Source organism: Triplophysa dalaica, chromosome 22, assembly GCF_015846415.1.
Source record: "Triplophysa dalaica isolate WHDGS20190420 chromosome 22, ASM1584641v1, whole genome shotgun sequence".
NCBI lineage: Eukaryota > Metazoa > Chordata > Actinopteri > Cypriniformes > Nemacheilidae > Triplophysa > Triplophysa dalaica.
In genome coordinates this window covers 16,372,851-16,395,450 of record NC_079563.1, presented here as the reverse complement: position 1 = coordinate 16,395,450, position 22,600 = coordinate 16,372,851, and the positions used below count along the sequence as shown (strand labels likewise).

The 22,600-nt window shown below is 37.3% G+C and overlaps 4 protein-coding genes across 5 annotated transcripts; 1 reads left to right on the top strand and 3 right to left on the bottom strand.

Moving 5' to 3' along the window:
* Positions 1-6,880: 6,880 nt before the first annotated feature.
* kcnj1b (potassium inwardly rectifying channel subfamily J member 1b) lies at positions 6,881-10,465 on the bottom strand. The gene is made up of 2 exons (XM_056735763.1): positions 9,044-10,465; positions 6,881-8,303 (listed from the first exon to the last, which is right to left on the bottom strand). Exon 2 carries the CDS (start codon positions 8,294-8,296, stop codon positions 7,166-7,168), a length of 1,131 nt encoding a protein of 376 aa, XP_056591741.1. The 5' UTR covers positions 8,297-8,303; positions 9,044-10,465; the 3' UTR covers positions 6,881-7,165.
* A 454-nt stretch (positions 10,466-10,919) lies between these two features.
* Positions 10,920-13,600, bottom strand: dcps (decapping enzyme, scavenger). The gene is made up of 6 exons (XM_056735764.1): positions 13,429-13,600; positions 13,157-13,307; positions 12,132-12,277; positions 11,916-12,029; positions 11,726-11,836; positions 10,920-11,355 (listed from the first exon to the last, which is right to left on the bottom strand). Exons 1-6 carry the CDS (start codon positions 13,591-13,593, stop codon positions 11,089-11,091), a joined length of 954 nt encoding a protein of 317 aa, XP_056591742.1. The 5' UTR covers positions 13,594-13,600; the 3' UTR covers positions 10,920-11,088.
* A 136-nt stretch (positions 13,601-13,736) lies between these two features.
* On the top strand, positions 13,737-17,604 carry cry5 (cryptochrome circadian regulator 5). Its single transcript, XM_056737249.1, has 11 exons — positions 13,737-13,831; positions 14,373-14,593; positions 14,773-14,967; positions 15,039-15,157; positions 15,255-15,409; positions 15,502-15,642; positions 15,838-16,005; positions 16,092-16,232; positions 16,315-16,466; positions 16,655-16,875; positions 16,962-17,604. The coding sequence occupies exons 2-11, from the start codon at positions 14,379-14,381 to the stop codon at positions 17,021-17,023; spliced, it is 1,569 nt and encodes a 522-aa protein (XP_056593227.1). The 5' UTR covers positions 13,737-13,831; positions 14,373-14,378; the 3' UTR covers positions 17,024-17,604.
* foxred1 (FAD-dependent oxidoreductase domain containing 1) lies at positions 17,423-22,594 on the bottom strand. Of its 2 annotated transcripts, XM_056737250.1 has the most exons (11): positions 22,409-22,594; positions 21,395-21,615; positions 21,145-21,255; positions 20,864-20,982; positions 19,448-19,542; positions 19,270-19,371; positions 19,051-19,127; positions 18,749-18,909; positions 18,544-18,673; positions 18,370-18,474; positions 17,423-18,129 (listed from the first exon to the last, which is right to left on the bottom strand). In XM_056737250.1, the coding sequence occupies exons 1-11, from the start codon at positions 22,518-22,520 to the stop codon at positions 17,875-17,877; spliced, it is 1,488 nt and encodes a 495-aa protein (XP_056593228.1). In that variant the 5' UTR covers positions 22,521-22,594; the 3' UTR covers positions 17,423-17,874. The 2 variants fall into 2 exon arrangements, with proteins under 2 accessions (XP_056593228.1, XP_056593229.1); XM_056737251.1 differs by lacking the exon at positions 21,395-21,615.
* Between the last annotated feature and the right edge of the window lie 6 nt (positions 22,595-22,600).

Genomic DNA, 22,600 nt, shown 5'->3' with positions numbered 1-22,600 from the left:
TTGAGTGGGGTTTTCTTTTATGCATCAGCAAAAACTTTGTGCAACTGTGTGCAAAATGTGATTTTTCTAAATAAAATGCATATTTAGAAGAAGGTAACACAAAGAAATACTTACAAATATGTTACCAAAAGGCATCCTGAAGTCTAAGACTTTGTTAATTTAGATGAATATATGAAAGCATTTTCTAGAGGTCTTGGAATCAACAAGCAGGTGGAATAACAATTATAAAGATTTCAAACACACAAAATCTTTCAGCTTTGTACTCGAGTTACACCCCCATGATGTACATGAATCCAGGCTGAGAGCGATTTTGCTTTATAACATGTGTCTATTTTTTATGAGTTTGATCTAAAGTGTTAATGAAAATTATTTAAATGTGATGCATATTAATTAAATTGGGTTTAATACGTATGAATATGTGAACATGTTTCTCATCCATTTAAAACACGTTTAATTTATTCATATTATTACATAAAAGGTATTCTTACTCTTTTCATTTTCATATGTATGGCAAATTTGAATCACATTAAGTTTATTACTTTGTTTAAGTAAAAAATTTGTAATCCAAATGGATGGACATTCTATATGCAATCAAAATACATAAATGTTATATATTAGGCCCAAATATGTTTTTGAGTGCGGCCTGTTCTGAAAGAGAGCTGTTGAAATGTGTTTTTACAACATCTGAAATGCATCAACAAAGCAGTGATTCATCTTGGACCGATCATGGGAAATGACACCGCACGACTTCATTAACACTATCCTACAGCGAAGTCTTCTAAAAAGAGAAGTTTTGAGCTTAGATCCTGCGTCCGGTCTCGCGTGCGCTTTCAGAGAGACAGTTAATTTGTAAAAAGCAGGCAAATGCACCAAAAAAACATGGTTACTACACTTGTACCACAAAAAAACATGGTTAATTTTAGTAAAGGCAGGACATAGCTATGATAAAACACAAGAGGACTTTGTCTTTACCAAAATCTTGGTCATTAGGTAGGAGGAGAGATTTTGTTAATGCCAGAGCATTTGCTCTCTGGAAAGCCGGTCCACCGGCTTTTTGCTCATCGTTTTTCCAGCGGTCCACCAGCAGCAGACGGCAAATTTCTGCTGGTGTTCCTCTGCTGAGCCGCTGGTTTATCAATAATGTTTGCCGGCACTCCACGGTCGTCTCTCCGTTCATAATTGTTAAATCATCCTAACCAAAATGTCCTTAAACACAATAATGGATCAAACATGTTCAATAGCAACAGCAAATTTATTATTTGAACAGATCAAATACACAAATGCACTACATTTATCAAATGCTTTTAACCAACGTTACACAAATAGAAGCATTCAGTTAACATTTATTTGTATCCATACTAATATAGTTATCCATGTTTCCTAAAATAACCGAATTAATGTTTTTTTAGGTTTACATTTTCATTTTATATTGCTAATTGTGGGTTTGTGATGTCAAAGGCTTAAAATAATTATAAAAAATTCTAAGGAAAATAAAACATGTGGTAAATAGATGGTGATATGTTGTAAAAAAGTACATGAGGTGATTTAATGATTTTAGCTTTCTCAGCTCACGTAAATTTTACCTTTCTGTAATGTTAACTCCCTTCAGAAATGTTGAAATCTCAACATTCTCCACTTTATGTGTTATTTTGTCATGAGTGAAAATCAACATGAAATCAACAACTTCTTGACCATATCTGTTTACGATAAAAAATTAAAACACTCCTTACATTTACACATTTGGTAGACGCTTTTATCCAAAGCGATTTACATTGCATTACATTTATACTTAGGTATGTGCTTTAATTAGCTGCAGCACATTCCTTTTCTCCATGTAAGTTACAGAACGTTACATCGCACATAAATACATCCAAAAATCCCTTGACAACATTTACAAAGCTATCAAAATATCTCTTCTACAAAATAAAGACGTTATTAGAAGCCCAAACTTTGATAAACAAGCGCTAGAGCTATAGAGTTAACATTAGCCTCTTCTGAAAACGGTTGAGATGCTAACAAACTTCTTTCTTGAAGATATAAACCCTTTCTAAGGAAATAAATAAGTACATGTTCAAAAGATACGTGTCAATTACTAATAAGAAAAGTTTCAGCAACAGTTGTGTGTATTATTTGTGTGATTTGAGTGACTAAACTTACCTGAAAACACTGAAGAAAAGCGTCAGAAAGAAAGCTTGCTGCTTGTCAGTTCCTGGTGCCGCCACGTTTCCATGGTAACTTCCTCCGGTACAGTGTTTGAATGCCACAGGAATGATCAGCTCGCAACGCACACCCATTAATAACGCAGCATTATTGATAAATATACTATATCAACTATTTAATGTCATTAAATTATCCTTAAATTGCAAATTAATAGCCTTTTTATTTAACTGAAAAAAAGTTTTTTATATTAAAGTTTGCTTTTATTAGATAACTATTTGTCATGATTCCGCCTCACCATGTCAGGTATTTTTTGGTCTTGAGGCGGAATCAAATAGGATCGCTTGCTTTATGTTCGAGAGAGACTATTTTGGCACCTATTGGTTGCCATACTCTCTCTCCGGTCTTGTCATTGTTCCTGCCCTCCTGTTTCCTAGTTAGTGTTAATTCGTTTATCCCCTGCATCTGTCACCTCTTGATTTGGTTCCCTTTATATTGACCTCGTGTTTCTTGTCTTGGGCTGGTTCATTGTTTCTGTCAGTTGTGTCATTTGGATGTGTGTCCTGTTGTCTAGTCTAGTCTAGTCTAGTCTAGTCTAGTCTTATGTTTAACTTTTGTCTTGTTTAGGTGTTGTGAGCCCTTGTTCCTGTGTTTTTGGTTTTTGGTTTCTCTTGTTATTATTCATTATTAAAGTCTTGTTAACTACCCCCCTGTCTGCACTGTCTCTAACCTCACCCACCCTGAGAATCATGACAACTATTTCTCTACTATTATTGTAAATTAATCTATTTAGCCAGTATATTCCATCCTTAAGAATACTTACTGTAAAAATAAATAAATAAAACATGTGTTGTAAGTTCGCCACAGCTGTACCAACAGAGGCCCAGCGGCAGCAAGCCGCTGGTGGCGTGCCACCCCAAAAAAGTTGGCAGACCGACAGCATTTTTGCATCGATCGGCTTGTCGACAGTGTGCCGACGGTGGTAAGCCGCTGAATCTGTGCAGCCAAAAAACCGCCTGTGGACCTCCAGGTCATTGTTTGGTGGGTTGATATTGCCATGCAATATGAGGGCACTTTAGGGTGCGGTGCACAAACGAATGGGTCAACATGATATTTATGTGGTGGGATTCATTCCGTTGTGTTTTCTGTTGTATTATAATCACTGTTAATGTTTTCCAATGTAAATTTTTTTGTAAATGAAAAAAGAGGATAGAAGAAATCAAACGTTAGGCTGAATTGCAACTGTAATCTTATAATTATGAAAATAAATTATGCTCTCTGGCACAACTGGTTGAACTGTAACGGTTAGTAAAGCAGGGCTAGTGTATGAACAATGATTTACCTCAAAAAAATGTTTTCCATACGCAACATGTGCAATTAGTTATCGCTAAATTGATTGTATACGTCGCAGTATCGCGAGAGCGACTAGCAAAAAGTATTTTCAGAGTTGCTCTCGCGTAACTTTTATGATGCAGATCAGATTGCGCACGTCAAATGCGCAGATATCACATGGTACATTCCGTTTGCCATTTAAGTGGAAGCTTTTATTAAACTATAGATTATTTTTTTATTTATGATTTTTGTGAAAAATGTCATATTATATTTACACAAAAATTATATTTATGTTTGTTGAAAGCTGTTCCTGCTGGTTTGATTCAGTTTATTAAAGGTCCATTGTGTTACTTACCTGTGATACCAAGGTTAGGTAATCTAATAATCGCTGGTGTTAATTTTACAGAGCTGTAAAAATAAGGGTTTAAAATGAGTAAATAGGCCTACACAGGGGTTCCCTTTTAACTCATTCCCCACCAGCCTCTTCAAAAAAAATTGCCAGCCTATGCCAGCGTTTCTTAACATTGTCACCCAAATTGAATGGCTCACAGTTTATTTTCTGTAAAGAATATATGGACAAAAGAAACCGTATTCTTCTATATTCATTTGTTTGTTTTTTATCACTCCGTAGATGTGGGTAGGTTTCTTCAAAAATGCATCATTTTGATTAAACGGCTGAGATAATTAACGTTTTTTGTCAAAGATTCCGCCCAGATTACACTCAGAACAAACATTACAAACCGCTAAAATAAATAAGTTCTAGGTTCTGGGATTCTGTACTTTTTCCCAGTGGTGTGTAATAGCGCCACCTGCTGTACAACAGTAAAGTACAACACTGATTGCCGTAATAACTTGTCTTTGGCGGGGAAGCGTTTTTTTAAATGACGAGAAAACTCGTCAATGGCGGTGAAAGAGTTAAAGTAAATAAGAGATCTCTTGAGATAAAGTGGTTCGAATTAGAACAAGATTTCTCTCTTTTCAACTTCTACATAAAAGAAATTCTGTTAAAAATTATTAATGATATTTATCCCTGTAATGAGGTTCTTAGAGATCGATTCAATAAGGATTGTAATGAGTATGGCTGCACCTTTTGTGAAGCAGAAATTGTCATTGGAACATGTTATATTTATTTCTGAGCTTTCCTGTAGCTCAGTGGTTAGAGTATGGCGCTAACAACACCAAGGCCATGGGTTCAATCTCAGGGATTGCACATAGTTAGAGACAAATGTATATTATAATGCAATGTAAGTAGCTTTGGAAATGGAAATTTATGCAGATTCTCAAAACAAACTCTGGAATGACCTCTATGCTTGGTTAAGTGTGAAATATGTTATACCTGACTTTTAAAACTGTAAAATAAATGTCTTTTTGTGGGAATTGTGATGTCAAATGTTTGGTTAATAAAATAGTGATTTTGGCCAATTAGGGCCAATTTTAGTAGATTTAATGATCTTCTTCAAATCTTTAAAGCTCACGCATCATAAAAAAGCCCTTAAACTTTGTAATCTTTTGGAGATATTTAATGGTGATCAAGCACCCCTACTGTATTGTTTTTCTGTATTTTTTTTTTTGTTGATAATTTTTCACATTTATGTTTATTTTGTTTATTTTTTACTTTCTATTATTTAACTATTTGGAATTCTTGGAATGTTATTAAGATTGTTCTTGTTGTTTACTTGGTATTTTGTATCTTCTTTCCAAACGATAAAAAAGGTTATTCTTAGTATAAAACCTTTACTTATTTTGAAAAGTATGACCGCTTAATTAAAATGTATCGATACGTGTCATATCTTGATAGGCTCACGGGTAACAGAAAAAAAAACATGCCAAAAGCAAAACAAATAGTACACCAGACACCAACCGAAAACCATTTTTCAACGTTTCCTTCCTGTAATTTTGTGGTCATTGACACACATTTCTATCCTGCTAACCAAACAAGGTAGAACGTTGGGGTGAAACATATGACACAGATTACATTAGAAACAGACAAAATTAGGTAGTGTTTTGCCACCCTATCAACTAAAACCGATACTACATGTTTTAAAAAATATATATTCATGAAACCACATATTTGTAAAATCTGAGTATCTTCTAAAATGATTCACTGGTTAGTAAATAAAGATTTAAATAACTGACATGTAGACTCAAAGCTTTCTAGTTGGTGGCTTTCTGCCTCTATAAAATGTCACGGCCCACTAAAAGCCATTCGGTTCATAGTGTTTTTATAGGTCAATCCTTTTAATCGTCACAGTGAAATGTTTACGATGTAATTAGCAAAAAAGATCTCATGACATTTTTAGAAGTCCCTTAATACAAATTTTGTTATCAAATGCATAATGTAGTAAAACAATAGATAAGGGAGTCCACATGCTGTTATGCATTACTCTAATCTAATTTAGCTTCCATTTTAATCCTCCTATGTGCACTCAGCAGGCTGCAATCAAAGAACACTTAAAAAACTTATACTAATGACGTTTACAAAACTGTTCTCCAATGATTTAAGTGTTTTATGAAACAGAATAAAAAGATCGGTAGAACTTTTTAGAGGATCATATGACACGGCTAAAACGAATATTATAGTGTGTTTAAGATGTATTGAAATGTGTATACACGATTTAAGGTTAAAAACACTGGATTTTCCACACACTGTGCATCTTTGTATCTCCTCCTTCCCCCTCCTCTCTAAAGCGCGCAGATTTTATACGAAGCTCATCGCTCTCTAAAGCGAGGTGTGCTATGATTGGCCAGTTAACCAGAGCATAGAGATTGGTCGGTTACTGCAAGCGTGTGAAAGGAAATGTAATGCCATATGTGGAACATCAGGTTCCAAAGCAATTGTACTGACAGGTACGCACACCTTACTTGCGTATACATTTGGGCGGTCTAAGTCAAATCATACCACAAACTGACGTAGATTTGTGGGGGTGTGGTTATGGGAGGCATTTCTGGCAGGTCTGGGTGAACATTCGCTTTTAGATAGAATGCATCTTTTGTTCCAACACTATAATTTTTGCAATTTTACGTGTCTAATACATGCATGGCAACTTATAACACACTTAAGACACAGAAAAACAGTTATACGCGCCATATGACCCCTTTAAACAGACTAGGCAATATAAATGCATTGAGTCTCTGATATTACCAACCATTTCACATGAACAGGAAACATGAGGAAGTCACATTAGACTCAGTTTGGCGTTTTTAACAGCATTTTCTGCGATAGAAAGCCTTCCCTAACTTCAACCACAAGAAAGAAAAATTACAAATGAGAACTCTTTATTATCTCTTCTCAATTATTTATGAATGAGACATGAATGAGATCAAATGGAGAGTAATTGGAAATGTTTGCTTTTAAGTCACTTGCACTTAAAAATTTCTCCTGACAAAATTACCAAGAAATTTTAACAAATGTCTCCATTAGAGTTTCAAAAGACATCTCAACAATGTCACAAGCTGAGCTCAGATTTGCCAAATCAGCACCAAAGAGCCCATATTATTGAAGATCTCAAAATAAACTCAAACATTTCTCATCAAATTTAGCCAAATCCAGATTATTTGACGTATGAACACATTTGAGTGGAATATCAAGCTGTTGCCTTTTCTTCAAAATGTCTAACTTCCACAGAATGATTTGAAGTGACACGCTGCAGGGATGTTTAACCGACACAAGTCTTGCTCAGTCCCCTTTCTCACCACAATCTTGAAGGTCAATAACATCAAATCCCCTGTTATCGATGCCTTCATGTGTGTGCTGATGGAGGATGAGTTCCTTATTATGCTCATTTTGGAAACAAGAAGCGCAGTGTGGAGTATCCGCCGGCTCTGTTTTGGAGAAGTTGGACAGGTCGACGCGGTACTTTCCACCTTTGGTGCGAGAAATGACAGGCAGGAAGCGGTGACCCCACTGGATCTCCCGTGGAAGGTAGGAGGTCCTCACCTGACAGGACAAGCTGGTGGATTCGGCCGTACCCTCCAAGAAGACCACCAACTCGAAGTCCTGCTGTTGAAGAACATCTGCAGCCATTTCTGAAAACGGACTGGACTTGTCGATCACATGGTACAGCGTAAGAGGACAAACAAAGAAGACATTGTCCTTCCCAGCATTCACCAAAAACTCAACGTTCACCTGGTCTAATATGATGGTCTCGCCCTCTGGAGTGATGGTGGTCCGCAGGAGTTTCCCATAAATCTGGCTGCCAATAAGAAGGGTCTTTCTCAGGTTGGCCACTCTTATCTGGAGGCACAGATTTCCCTTCCACAGACTGATGACTGCTGTTTCACTGAAGGTCACTGTTTTCGCTCTTCTTTTTGGAAGAGAGATCTTTGCGAGAATGAGTCCACACATGAAGCAGTTTATTATGGCGCCCACGAGGGACTGGATGATTAACAGGGCGACTGTGCCCGGGCAGTGACCCGTGAGAGCACGACCTCCGTAACCAATGGTTGTCTGAGTCTCTATAGAGTACAGGAAGGCAGTAGTGAGACTGTTAATGTTCTCAATGCATTTCATCTTGTGAGGTTCTGATGATTTCTGGATTAAGTCTCCGTTACTTTTAGCAAGTGAATACCAGAGTAAACCGAAAATGAACCAGCTTCCGGTGAAGGCTGCTACAAAGAAAAATATCACAAAACACCAGCGGATTTCAACAAACGTGGTCCAGAAGTCCATGAGGAAAGCATAGTGGTTGGGATATTCAGGGCTGGCAAATTTAATGTTGCAATGGCCATCCTTTGTAACCAGACGGGATCTTTGAATTTTACGTTCCACCAGGTGATTGTGAATCCGTTTCTGTATGAACTGGAACATATTTCAGCTTGCAGAAGAAAAACAAAGTGTTGCACATTATATATTTTTTTATTGTTTCATTTTTATTATTTTCATACAAAAATATATTTTACAAAAATAGAAATAGGCTACTTTAAATTTGATTTATGAACTATACTTAAGCAAAGTTCAGGTATGTTTTTAAGTATGCTTTATGTAGTATGTAGTTATTATGTAAGTGCACTTTTAATGCTGTTTTGGAATAAATGTATCCACTTTTTAGTGTATAAAAGTGAACTTTAAAGTGTCATAATTGTAGACATATACTACACAAGGTTACTGCTAGATTGTTCAGAAAAATACAAGTGAATTTCTAAAAAGTACATAAAACACATTAACTTTATTTTTAGTTCAAATGAAGCATACCTATAGCACACTTGAACTTGAACATGAACTTATTTTTTGCTAAAGAATAAACTATTAAATAATTTATACTAAAACTTAAAAGTAAAACTTTAAATCATTTCAAATGAACTAGGATCGTTATTTCACATTTGACACAAATAATTTTAAACACTTTAATGTCTCTGTAAGAAATAATTTTCTAATGCTTGAGCACATTAAAATTCAATGCAGCTTAAAAATCTAAACCCCTGGAGGTAACTAATGATAAATACATTGAATTAACTGCTACATAAAAGCTTAATCCTCAAACAAAGTAAATCACACAAATAAACAAAGGGTTGCGTTCCTTGACTACAATTGTGAAAAAAGTTTTACTTTCCATACCTGCAAACTGCAAACCTCCAACAAACTTCAGCGCCGATAAAAGTTCAGGCCATGAAGTTTTCCTTCTAAACACGCAAGCATCAGGGCGCACCTAAAATCCTCAATGAAATGTTCTAATCCCAGGCGCATGCCAGAGTTTACAGTCTAAAAAGCAACAGACAGCTTAAATATATTTCCAAACTAATCAGATGTAGTTCTCACACACCGACATGCCAATGTAAACCACAAAGCAATAGCATTGAATGTTTTCTGTGCAATGAGAACTCATAAATCAACCGCACGTTTCCAAACATCTGCCATTTGGCCAAGAGAACCCCACATGAAAAGAGAAAAACTTCAGTCGAAGAGCACCTCGCTGGTTGTAACCATGGAAACGCAAAAGCTTTGCTGAGAAAAACATGGTTGAATTGCATCACCCTGGTCCCCCCAGCCCCCCGACACCCTACATCTTTGCATTTGCATGTCAATGAAACGATGTGAAAAGTGCACGCCTTCCTTATTTCCACCTCTTTTGTCTTAAAATCACATGATTTGATTGAATGTACATTCAAGAATGATGACATTATGTCAACACATATGAGATACAAGAGATACTGAAAATGTATAGACGGACGAATATCAAATGTTCCTACACCAACTTCCTCTGGAAACACATGCAATAAAACAAACCTCATATTAGAAAATGTAGTCAGACCACACGTCTACCTGCCCACATCACAGTGATAATTTTAGATATATGAACAGAAAACCCAAGCCCAGATCCCAATCTGTCATAGGTCACTTTATTAGGTCAGTGACTGATCATCAGCAGTGAAACTCACGTTGAGAAGATCATGGTCCACCTGAAGACTTTGTAAAACTTTGAAAGCAGCCTGGGATTGTAATGCGAACGAGACCTAATGCTTCATTGATTTAATATAGTGATTTCATTAATATATTGGAATCAAACTAAGTCCTAAATGGAGGGTCAAACTGGCTGTTGGCCAAGGCCCTGTGGCTGGTGGCCAAACAAGTTCTCACCCTGAGTCAGTCTCCCTCCGGCATATTGAACTTTAATTCATAAATAGATCAAAGTCATGTTGTAGAACTTAATTACCGCTTAATCAATGCGCTCGAAATGTAATGGCACTTTTTATGCTATTAATGTTTTATTGAACTATTTTCTGTGTTGTAGAACAGAACAGGTTGATCTATGGCCATTGAGAGATGCAAGCTTGGGTCTGAAACGAAGTGCAATTACGTAATTGTTCTGGAGAGCCTCAGTGAGAACATTTATAAACTCTCTAGTCCCAGACTAAAGTGAATTTTGAGCTGTCTTAACTGAAAATAACTAGCCCTGACTTATGTTAAAATATGTTAGTGCCTTTGTTTTGGCTCAAGACAGTTTTGATAAAAGTGACATAAATAGCCTAATGGTGGGGCCATGGTGTTTTCAATTCTTCTCTCTTTCCAAATTTTGAACTCTGGTTCCAAGCACATGACAGGAGATATGTAATGAGAACCGGATTAAAGGAACACAGTCAATGCGAAAGAAAACCATGAACGAGAATAGATAAGTAACAAGCTTTCAATTTCCAACAATTTCATGTTAATGTTGCCATGTGTCTTATTAATTGTATTATATTTTCCGTTTTTTGACTAAAACTTAAAAAGCAACAGGGATGTAATTTCACTGCTGCCTGCGGTTCTGTCAATCACAGGCAGATCTTTTCAAAAGTCTCTAAAAGTAGAAGGAATTAAACAGAGAGGCCCCAATGGCTCCGGTTTTCCTTTCAAATGAATTTTCATAGTGCAGCACAGACAGGTGCAAAAAGTGTAACTACAATTTGAGGTTATGAATTTAAGTTCTGCCCAGAGCCTGAAGAGAAGTCTGCGATTTAAAAAAACGAATCAATACTTTAATACAAATGCAAAACAATCACAATTACATTTCTCTATTTGATAAAATCGACTTTACGAAACAACTTTGAGAATCTTATTTCTCAAAGTAGATGCAATTACAAGGCTTTTTTTTAACAAAAGCCAAAAAGAGATTAGCGGTCAGTTTAGATCTTTCCAGCCTCTTTGAACTTGAGGAGCAGACCGTCATCAGTACGCAGAGGGAAAGTCATGCTGCGGTTGTGATAGTAACTAGAATCTGCCTCCAAGTTCTGGATGACATCAGAAAGCAGGTGAGCCCGTTCCACCCCACAGCCTGGGGCTTCGTAGTCCAGTGAGGTGAAGTGGATGTGGAGGTGATAGTACGAGGGCTGATAGTGCAAATACACCCGCAGTTTGCTGGAGGGGACACCGAATCGCTTCTGAATGGTGTCCTGTGAATACAGACGAGATCAGAACTTGATTCATTCAGTCATACTTGTAAAAAAAAAAAAAACGTGCTTGTGAAAACCTCACATTGTCTTTTTACTGGAATTTGTATAATTTTATTTGTAAACCACGCTTACTGTTTAAGCATCACAGCTGTGGCATATATGTCATTAAGCATCAAACCACAACTTTTGTGTGCATTTGAACACATGAATTCATTTAACAAGTAAACGGCAAAATAGAAATACAACATCCCTTTAGTTCAAATACTCAAAGCAACAGAGACACCTTCTGGACAACAAAATCATTGACGTACTGTACCAAAAGTTTCTGAATGTACTTTGTTAACAGTACAGTATGATCTACTGTCCTCACCTCTCCTTTGCTGCGAATGTTTGTGAGTAATGGCAGATGCTCTGATGTAAGATCCCTTAAACTTTTGATGTCCCTCCGGTGGATGATGGCAATCAGATACAAGTCTTCATTCTGGAGTGAAGAAATCGTTACTCTACTGGCCTTTTATTCACCGTTAAACAAAACATCACTACAAATTCCTTAAAATCACCTGCTTTTGATCCCATTTAAAATCTGGCAATAGGACAAAACCAGTATCGGGGTCTGGATCTTCATAAATAATCCGATCCGCCTCTGCTTTCTTCTCCAGTATGTTGTACACCCACTGAAATCAAAATGAGACCGTGGACTTACTAATAAACCTAAGGACTAAATGTATTCTCGTTAAAACCTTCAAATTCAAGAACAACAGAAGGTGAAGTCTCACCTGAACACTGAAGCTCTGCTTGCTGATGTACGGCAGGGTGATGCTTCGATATTCCTCCCCTGATTCTGCAACCAGAAAAATCTCCTGACGCAAGTATTTCTTGACATGCTTCTCTGTCGCAGGGCACACCACTGTTGTCTTGATTTCTGTTAAGAACAATTTGATATGCAAATAAGTGATCCCTTGTAAAAACAACAACATTGATGTCTTTCCCCAAGACCCAAAACACAGAAAGTAATTTTGTATTGATTTTAATTGTAAAGAGCATATGGTCCATAAAGGTATTTCTACTCTCAACTCAACTTCATTTATGTAGCGCTTTGTACAATTTTCATTGCTACAAAGCAGCTGTACATGAGACACATTTACTAAAAGTAAAACAACAAAAGTCATACACCTGTAAAAACAAGAAAAAGGTGAAAACACAAAAGACAAACATGCAAATATGCATACATACTTACACACATCGACATAGACGCAAACACGCAAACACACTTGCACAGTGAAAGCACACATTTGAGATAAAGCAGAGAGAAACACAGGTCAAATATTAAACGGACTATAAATTCCTATATGCAATATTAATTATGTAAAACTTTTGAATTCTAAAGCAGCCCCCCGGCCAGTGCAAAACAGTATGCAAACGGTGGCGAGGAACCCAAAACTCCAATCGAGAAAAAAAAAACTCAGGAGATCCCAGGCCCAACCAGGGGATTCCAGTTCCCCTCTGGCAAAAGCTGCTGCCTCTGCACAACCTCAACAGTGCTTGCGCAACAAGGCTAAATAAAAAATAAATAAACTTACAAATAAGGGGCATTATAGATTTAATATTATCATTAACAATCTAATAGCATTTGAAATTTTGTAGTGAAATTGTGTCAAGTCGCGTCCTTCATCCAGCTCATCTCAGCTCTTGTCAGGTCACCGCTTCCCATTCTCAGCTCTGCCATTTCTAGTGAAAACCATTTAAATTGATATGGTTTTGGAGTTAGTTTGGAGAAATTATGTGTTGTGATCAGACATACGGTTCAGGTGGGCAGGTGCATGTAGCTGGTATGTGCTGTACACATCATTCCTCATCTCCAGTTTGAGTTCACTGCTCTTTAGTAACTCCTTGAGTGTGTCCTGTCTGATGGGGGTCTTCTCCAAAATCACAACAGCATCCTGATCCTTCACCTACAAAGAAAACATACGTTAAATTGAACACGATAATATTTCTAAATGAAATATGCATGGACTCAATTAATATGACAACACTATTAAATCCAAACGTATTGATTCTTGCGCACGATCGCACCTTTCCATGAATAAAGATGTTTTTCTCCCGCGCAGAGTCGCGCAGAATCCGGGTGATCTCAAAACCAGCCACGGGACTTTCGGATAAAAACTCGGTATCTTTGCACTCATTGTCGGTGTCCGTTTTGAGTTTTTTCGCAGCGGTGCCGTTCCCGCAATCCGCCATTATTCACCAGCTGAATCAACCAATCAGATTTTACTGCTTCGAAAACACGGAAATAAGGCAGACTGCGCATGTGTCACCGAGTGCGTCTTGATTGGCTAGTTTAGGAGAGTCGGGGTTATAAACAGACTCTCATTGGATGGTGGCGTGACTCACGTGGAGTTGAATTACACATCTTTTGTAACATTCCTGAAACTGATGTTACAAAACCCAAGACGGAGCTCTCGTATTCATAAAACTCGTAAGTATTATTGTTAGTTAATGCATGTATGCATGTATGCATGAAGTTTTACGTTTTATAGCAAAAATGTCCGAGAAATGTGACAGGAAAGACTTTAAATGCTCATGCAACTTTATGGCGCACATGCATGCACAACACGGAATAAACAACATGAGCATCAAAAGATACTTTAGCTGCATAAAGATCTGTAAACTTCGTTTTTTTAAAGAACAAAACATTGTGGTAGTATACAAAATTATTATAATAATGGTTCCTTTGAAAGGGACAAAATTAAATATTTTTATAAATTAAACGAAACAAGCGGACCTGAAGTATCAATACCCGCCATATAGGCTATACATTAGATTTTCATCTTTTCAAGAAGACTCTTGTTACAGTGCTGGTTTACTTTATAAATTAATATTCATACATTGACACATGTTGTATTTTCTTGCCTTTTTATTGTTACATATTAATTATGTATAATAAACAAACTTAAATTTCCTTTGAAGGAAATTTTGTTCATATTTTTTGCCTTTTTAATTTCATCCCCATGTCACAGCTGACCATGAGCCATAACTGCATTCTCTGGTTCCGCAAGGGCTTGCGTTTGCATGACAACCCTGCTCTTATCGCTGCCTTGAAGGACTGTAGACACATCTACCCACTGTTCCTGCTGGACCCCTGGTACGCCAACAACACCCCAATCGGCATTAACCGATGGAGATTTCTGATCGAAGCGCTCAAAGACCTCGATTCCAGTCTGAGGAAACTCAACTCCAGGTAACAGAAATTAGAAACTATTAAGAAACGACGGCAGGTGGGTCATTGTTTGAGGTTGAGGTCCTAATTTTTATGTGAGGTACAACGAGAAAATGACAGGACTGGTGTTTATCATCATGAAGCTGTGTTTTCAGTGATATTTTTGTTGTTGATATGTGATAATGTGTATGTTCCCTTAGGCTTTTTGTTCTCAGAGGGTCACCCACAGAGATCCTCCCAAAGCTCTTTGACAAATGGAAGATCACGCGCTTGACTTTTGAAGTTGACACAGAACCGTACAGTCAGAGCAGAGACAAAGAGGTCATGAAGTTAGCCGAGGAACACGGCGTGGAAGTTATTTCGAAGACTTCCCACACCCTCTACAACATTGACAGGTAGCGTAATTTAATTTGTAAATCATATTCCGCTGGTTCAATGGAAAACACTCACGCACATTTTCAAACAGGATTATCGACGAGAACAACGGAAAGGCTCCATTGACTTACGTTCGGTTCCAGACTGTGGTCAGAGACATCGGGTTACCCAAAAAACCTGTTCCTGCTCCAACCGAAGAGGACGTGAAGGGTATCTCGTGTTCCAAACATCTTTAAAAACATCATTTATATAAAAATGTTGGATGGTTGCTAATGTCTCGTATGTGTTACGTGTCTCTCTGTGGAAGATGTGTTGACGCCATTTTCTAAGAACCACGAGGAGGAGTTTGGGATTCCAACTCTTGAAGATCTTGGGCTGGACACATCATGTTTAGGTCCAGATCTGTTTCCAGGGGGTGAGACTGAAGCCCTGCGTAGGCTGGATGAGCACATGAAGAGAACGGTAGATACCCCAAAAGGCAGACATTCATTTGAGCTATGGACAAATCCTCAGATAACCGAAGAAATTAAGATATTTAATACTTTAAATTGCAGGGTTGGGTCTGCAGCTTTGAAAAACCAAAGACATCCCCCAACGCTTTAACGGCCAGCACTACCGTCCTGAGTCCCTACGTCCGATTTGGCTGTTTATCTGCGCGCACCTTCTGGTGGAGTCTCACGGATGTGTACAGGGGGGTATGACAGACGTCTTCTACATTAATGGAACCAATACATGAGGCAGTTTGTTTGAAGCCTGTTGTGGTTTTTAAAGGGGTCGTATGACATGGCTTGCCCATACATGATTGGCCAGTTAACTGGTCCGTTGTGATTGCTCGAATAATGCAAGCGTGTAAAGCGTATGACCCCTTTAACATATGGCACCTGTTGCAGAAAAAGCACTCTGATCCTCCAGTGTCTCTGCACGGACAACTGCTCTGGAGAGAGTTTTTCTACACCACAGCTGTCGGGATCCCAAACTTCAACAAGATGGAAGGCAACCCTCACTGCGTCCAGGTGGACTGGGACGAGAATCCTGAGCACCTGGCGGCATGGAGGGAGGTAATGGGATTAGATTTATAATTGAACTCATCTTTATTGTATGTAGTAACAGATTTGTTGAGAATTAAAGATGTTTGTAAATTCAGGCCCGCAACGGGTTCCCCTTCATTGACGCAATCATGACACAGCTGCAACAGGAGGGATGGATCCATCACCTGGCGCGGCATGCGGTTGCATGTTTCCTGACTCGAGGAGACTTGTGGACAAGTTGGGAGGAGGGCCAGAAGGTGTGTGCTAAAAAACATGGAATATGAATATGTATCTTTTAACACTGTTGATTCATTTTTCATTCGTCTGGTGTGTACGCAGGTGTTTGAAGAGTTACTGCTGGATGCCGATTGGTCGTTAAATGCCGGAAACTGGCAGTGGCTCTCAGCCAGCGCGTTTTTTCATCAGTACTTCAGGGTTTACTCTCCTATCGCCTTTGGAAAGAAAACGGATAAATATGGAGATTACATCAAGTAATTTTCTATTTGGTATCAAAATGTATTAATGGGGTTGGAAAGTGATGTGGGTCCAAGTGGTTGGGGTGGTGACTTTGTAAGTTCGAACCTTGTGAGGAAAATCACCTTTGGATAGAAGTTTCAACTACTTTGTCACTAACATGCATTGCTCAATGCCGTCTCAATTCTGTTTTTCCGTCATCCAGGAAATATCTTCCAGTGCTGAAGAAATTTCCAGCAGAGTACATATATGAACCCTGGAAGGCTCCTCGGAGCATTCAGGAAAGAGCAGGGTGCATTGTGGGAAAAGATTATCCTCGACCTATCGTGGAGCATGAAGTCATACATAAAAAGAATATTCAGAGAATGAAGGCAGCATATGCAAAGCGCTCTTCAGAAGATCAGGATGACAAAACAAAGACGAAAGGTAATTAAGATAAAACGCTGAGATAGATTTTTTTATATTTGAGTCGAATAGAAATTAAGATTTTGATTTGTGTTCTCTCTCTCTAGGTAAAAAACGCAAAGTGAATGAAAGTATTAAGAACATGTTTGAAAAGAAGGCAAAAAGATAAAATCACAACAGACTTGACAGATTTCTGTATTTGTGGGTCAAATGTTGTCCTTTGTAGAACTCTTTTAGAACATTGATGCATACGGTTTAAAGACGGGCATTTTTTGTAATAATAATCAATAGTGGTTTGTTTTTATTGTACTGCCTTGCTGACAGCTAGTTAGATATAGATATTCAAGGTGGAAGCAAATCGTTAAAGACAAGTAAATATGTGCAGTTTGAATGTCTAGCATGGATGCTTGGGATTTTAAAACAAAGATTTTAAGACGGGCATCTATTGCTTATTAAAGTTACTAACCAGTTAAAGTAATTTTACTGAATGTTAAATATTTAACTTGGCAAATTTTCCTTGACATGGATGTATTTTGTTAAAGTGAGTAGTTGAGATCTCTGTAAAATATGCAGTATTACTATCTTTTATATATTTGAAATACAGTGGAAATTCTAGTGTTCTGTTAGATTTAACAGATATATATTACATTTCGTCCAGTTCAAGTTCATGATTATCTTTTGTATTAATTTCCAAAACAATCATGCAATGTAAATATCTACAACAATTTACAAATAAAAACCTTAACCCCTTGTTTCCTTTGATTTATGTACTGAATGCCATTGTGTATATATATATATATATATATATATATATATATATGAACATTACAAAATAGCAGCAAATAATGTAAATTAATTCCCTGACCTTTAACTTTGTCTCATTTGCAAAGTATGATGAAATCACAGTAATGATTATAATCCTATATTGTACATAATGCAAGTCTCTGTAAAACAACATCGATGACATGATCATTTCATCCTTCAGAAACATAACGGTATTCTCGACTGTATCTCTGCTCGTCACACAATGTTTCTTTCCAGTATTGGTTCCTGCAGCAGAATCCGTTTAACATCGAAGGCACTGAGGTCGATGGTCTTAAAACATCCGTCCACAATCAGCTCTGCCACGGCACGGCCGACTGCAGGGGACTGCTGTAGACCGTGACCACTGAAGCCTGTGGCAAAGAACATGTTGGTCACCAGAGGATGCAGTCCTATAATGCCGTTCTGGTCAAAGGTGTTGTAGTCGTAAAAACCAGCCCACGCGCTTGAAACCTGACAAAAATCCATAAATGTGAAACTCTGTGTAACAAAAAGGATTCATTTGAGCTGAGAGGCTGGATACACTAAAACTTTATGGTTTCCCCACTGAACATGTATTTTTTATGTTAAGCCCTTACTTCTGGTATTCTGACTTATCATCTATAGACCTAAGGCTTAAAGATTCAAACGTTCGTAAGGTTAGCGATTCGCCTTTTAAAGTAAAAAACAGCCATTTCAAATGATAAATTTCACCTTTAGACTCTCAAATGCTGGTAAACGGTGGGCCAGTCGAGGCCAGACTTTCTCTTGAAAGAACACGTGGTCCACATCAAGGTTACTGATATCTGGTTCTTCTGCCTAGAAAAAGTACAGAATGAACGCAAGAAAATAATTTTGAGATCAGATTTGTTTAAAACTGGCCCATACTTCCTCTGGTGACATTCCTGTGATGTAATTTCCTCCAAGTCCCTCTCGTCTGCAATAAACCCCTGAATAGTCGATCAGAAACGGAGTCTCCAAGCCTGGTCCATCAGGACAATGTACCACATAAACAAATCTGAAAAAGATGATTTGCAGTCAGTATGATATACAGTAAATCATTTATTCAGGAAAACTAAATGTGTACAATAACCTCTTTCTGGGCGCCACGGGGATTGGAATACCAGATATAGACTGTGGCGGGCCGAGACCGACGCCAAGCATCTCTGCGATCTTTCCTGAGTTTGCACCTGCCGCGTTTACCACAACTGCACACTCCACCGGCTGATACTCCAAACTGTTGGGCATTTGTACCTAAAACATAACACAAGAACAGTTTACTACTACTACTACTACTACTACTACTACTACTACTACTAATACTAATACTCTGCAGTTTAACTTAGGGCTATCTGACTGAAAAAAAATTGTTGTATTTGAAAAAGGCAGACTTACATTAACGTTTTTGATACGTTTGACATTAAAAATGTCTCCGTCTATAGTTTCCGCTGTGCTTGCAGAGCATCGAAATCCTGAAATGACATTCATGAAAAATGCTTCAGTGACATTTACATAAAGCAATAGTTAATACAGTAAAACACAGCAGGATGGTTACACTACTCTGCTAAATAATTTGGTCAATTATGACCCACTTTTTTTATTCTAATTGCAAACCTGTGACTTCTCCAAAGCACTGATAGACTCCCATAGACATGACCTTTCGTCTGAGAGCATTCAGGAGAGACCAGGGATCAAACCAGCCCTCATTTTCTAACCCTAGATGAAGATAAAATACATCACTTAGTAATGAACTTAGAAAGAGTGTGAGATGCACTGACCAACAGTCACTAACCGAGAGAGGCCAGAGCAACACCGTCTGTATTTATCCAGGGGAAACGCTCTTTCAGCTGTGATGGCGACAGGAGGGCAACCTTAGCACCAACTTCTCTAAAAATACAATGAGGATGTTACAAACATGATCCTTGTTTATCCGTTATAAATCTTTAATTTTGTGATGGGAGTTTGTTTTTTACCTGAAATGCAAAATTAACAATTAGGTTGTGTTATATAACAGTAGTTAATGGATAACATGGATAACATTAACTATCATCAACTAAAATTAATAAATGCTATAGAAGTGTGGTTCATTGTTAGATTATGGTTATTTTTACATTTTATTAAATAAAATCTGTTAACTTAATGCATACTGAACATGCGTGAACAATTGTATAATTGTATAATGACATTCACTTACATTATCGAAGACTAATGCTGACAAATGAACTTTTGTTGCTTTGACAGATAATGTATTTACTAATGTGTTAACGATTCCTTCAACAGAGTATACCTGGGTTTAGGGCTCGACAATATGGCCAAAATTGATATTGAAATATATTTATGCATTTCGGTCAATACGATATAATTCCGATAACGATATGGACAAAATTAAAAAAAGTAAAATGTAAGATAGAAGTTCAGAGAGCCCTCTCAAAAAAATAAAATCATTCTAGATGCCAGCAGTGTGCAAAACTACGTATGATTATTAGATTAAAATATTTTTGTATAGGACTGTGCCTTAACTTTTTCAACCATATCTTAGCTTTACAACCATTTCATCGTTATCGAAAATAATTATATCGCGATAGTTATAGTTATTAATTATTGTCCAGCCCAGCCTGGGTTTAGGTATTATTTATTATTATTATTTATTATTATTATTGTTCTTAGGTCAACAAAATATGTTGTCCTGATGACATCACTTAAATTATTTTTGTTATTATTATTTATTTATTTTCCTCACCTTAAGGGTTTGCTTTTCTTCAATTTTGTTGTACTTGTACAATGACAATAAAGATATTCATTCATTCATAAACCACTTGGCCAAATCGGGTTGAGAACCTAAAATCTGTAGGGTAAATATTTTCTATCAAGAAATGTGGCTTTAAATTTTATATGCAAACATTAAACTAATTACTACACTTTTTATTCATTAGGTATTTCATTTATTTGTTTGTCATTAATTTATATTATTTGGCATATTCATATTTTTTATTCATATTTATTTATTTATTTATTTGTTTTTCATTCGTTTTTAACATTGGGCATATTCATATTTGTATCGTTTATTTGTTTTTCATTCATTCATAAAATGTGGCGTGTCCAAAAGAGCTCTCGCCAAAAACATCAATGATGCTTAAAAAGGTTTTAATATTTTACTGAAGGATAATGATTCTTGTTAGTAAAACCACTAACCGCAAGATTGAATTACCTTTGAGTCCTATAATTCTCCTCCATGATATGAGCTGACTTGTCACTGGCAAGGAAGAGATATCCTGAATGATTAAACTGTAGATCAACAGGATCTTCATTTAACATTCCCAGATGATCCTGTGGGATTTTAACAGACACAAGACTTATGTACAATCACCACAATTCCTACATAAAATATTACAACTGAGCAATAGAACAGTTCTTTGCTGGCGTACAGATCTGACTATAAGCAAGCCTATAACAACTTTATGAATCATAGAGTCAAATATGCAACATTACATTAATGTTCTTCAAGAAATCAGCAGAAGCCAAAGAGAGAAGGATATTTTCTTTAAGAGAGAACTGCTGTCGGATACCACCACAGGACAGCACGGTTGAAGCCTGAGTATACTACACAAACAAAAAAACACAATAAAACATGACAAACAGTCTTATTAGCATAACGTTTTCAAGTCAGCCAAGCAAAATGTTGTAGAAGGCAGCTCACTATCTTTTGAGACATCCACTCAGTGCCCTCAATAAAACTTACAGAAGGGTCTTTCTCCACCACAACGACCCTCAGAGCATCCCTTGCTTTCTCTTTCCTCTTCAGCCAGTATGCGATGGACCAGCCCACCACCCCCCCTCCCACTATCACAATATCAGCCCTTTCTGGGGGCAGCCCGGGGGTCAATTCATACGGGGTCCAGTCACTGCCGGGCATCGCTGCCGCCGCTTTCTCGCGGAACGCCCGGAACTGCGATTCCAGATCTGCATAGAGTCACGATCACGTAAAATTGCGTATTTATAAAACATGCTCGTGCGAATGTTTGGCTTGTCAATATCAGTGTTGGGTAAGTTACTCTGAAAAAGTAATTAATTACTAGTTACTCATAACATATTCAATAGTGTAATTAGATTACTGTCCAAATTACTCTGTCCAAAAAGTATTTAGTTACTCATTACTAATTACTTTCTATATCCTACATCAACCTTGATTAGTTAAGTGATTCAAGGATAGACACAAAATAATATAATAATTAACAATAAATAATATTATTAACTGACCAAAGTATTACAAATGTGAGAATTATACATTAAAGCACAGATTTTAAAGTAAGACTTAGAATGTTGATGTCAATTACACTATTGCACACGCATATATTTCACAAAGTATTTAGTAATTAAATTACAGAAAACATATGAGTAATCCTTTACTTTACTTTTCAAGGGAAAAGTAATTAAATTACAGTAACTAATTACTTAGTAACTAGTTACACCCAACACTGGTCAATATTAATAATTATGAATCGAGATGTTGCTTCTCCGTTTCAATGAAAAGCAAGTGGGCGTTAGTTACCTCGAGAATCCTACAACAAGATTGGATGTCGTGAATATTAATTAGCAGACTGTTGGAATAAATTAATATGCATGACCTCAGCCGAAGCAATAGTAAGAATCTTAAAATAAGGGCATGCACGAGTATTTGTTAAATTTACCGTCTCGCGTTTGTTATGCGCAAACAATAAGAGCGCAGTTTAAATCTGTCACCTGGTCTTCTCACCATTAAAGAAGTCTTTGTCTGGTCTCCTGCTGCTAGTTTTAAAAGTCCTGCAGGGCGCATTGCGCGCTCTGAAAGCACAGGCGGATGCGAGCAGTCTGCGCCACGTTGCCATTGCTGTTGAGGGTCATGTAGGCAGAGCGAAAATACTCCAATCACCTTCCCGGACACGAGCGAGCAGACTGTACGGGTGAG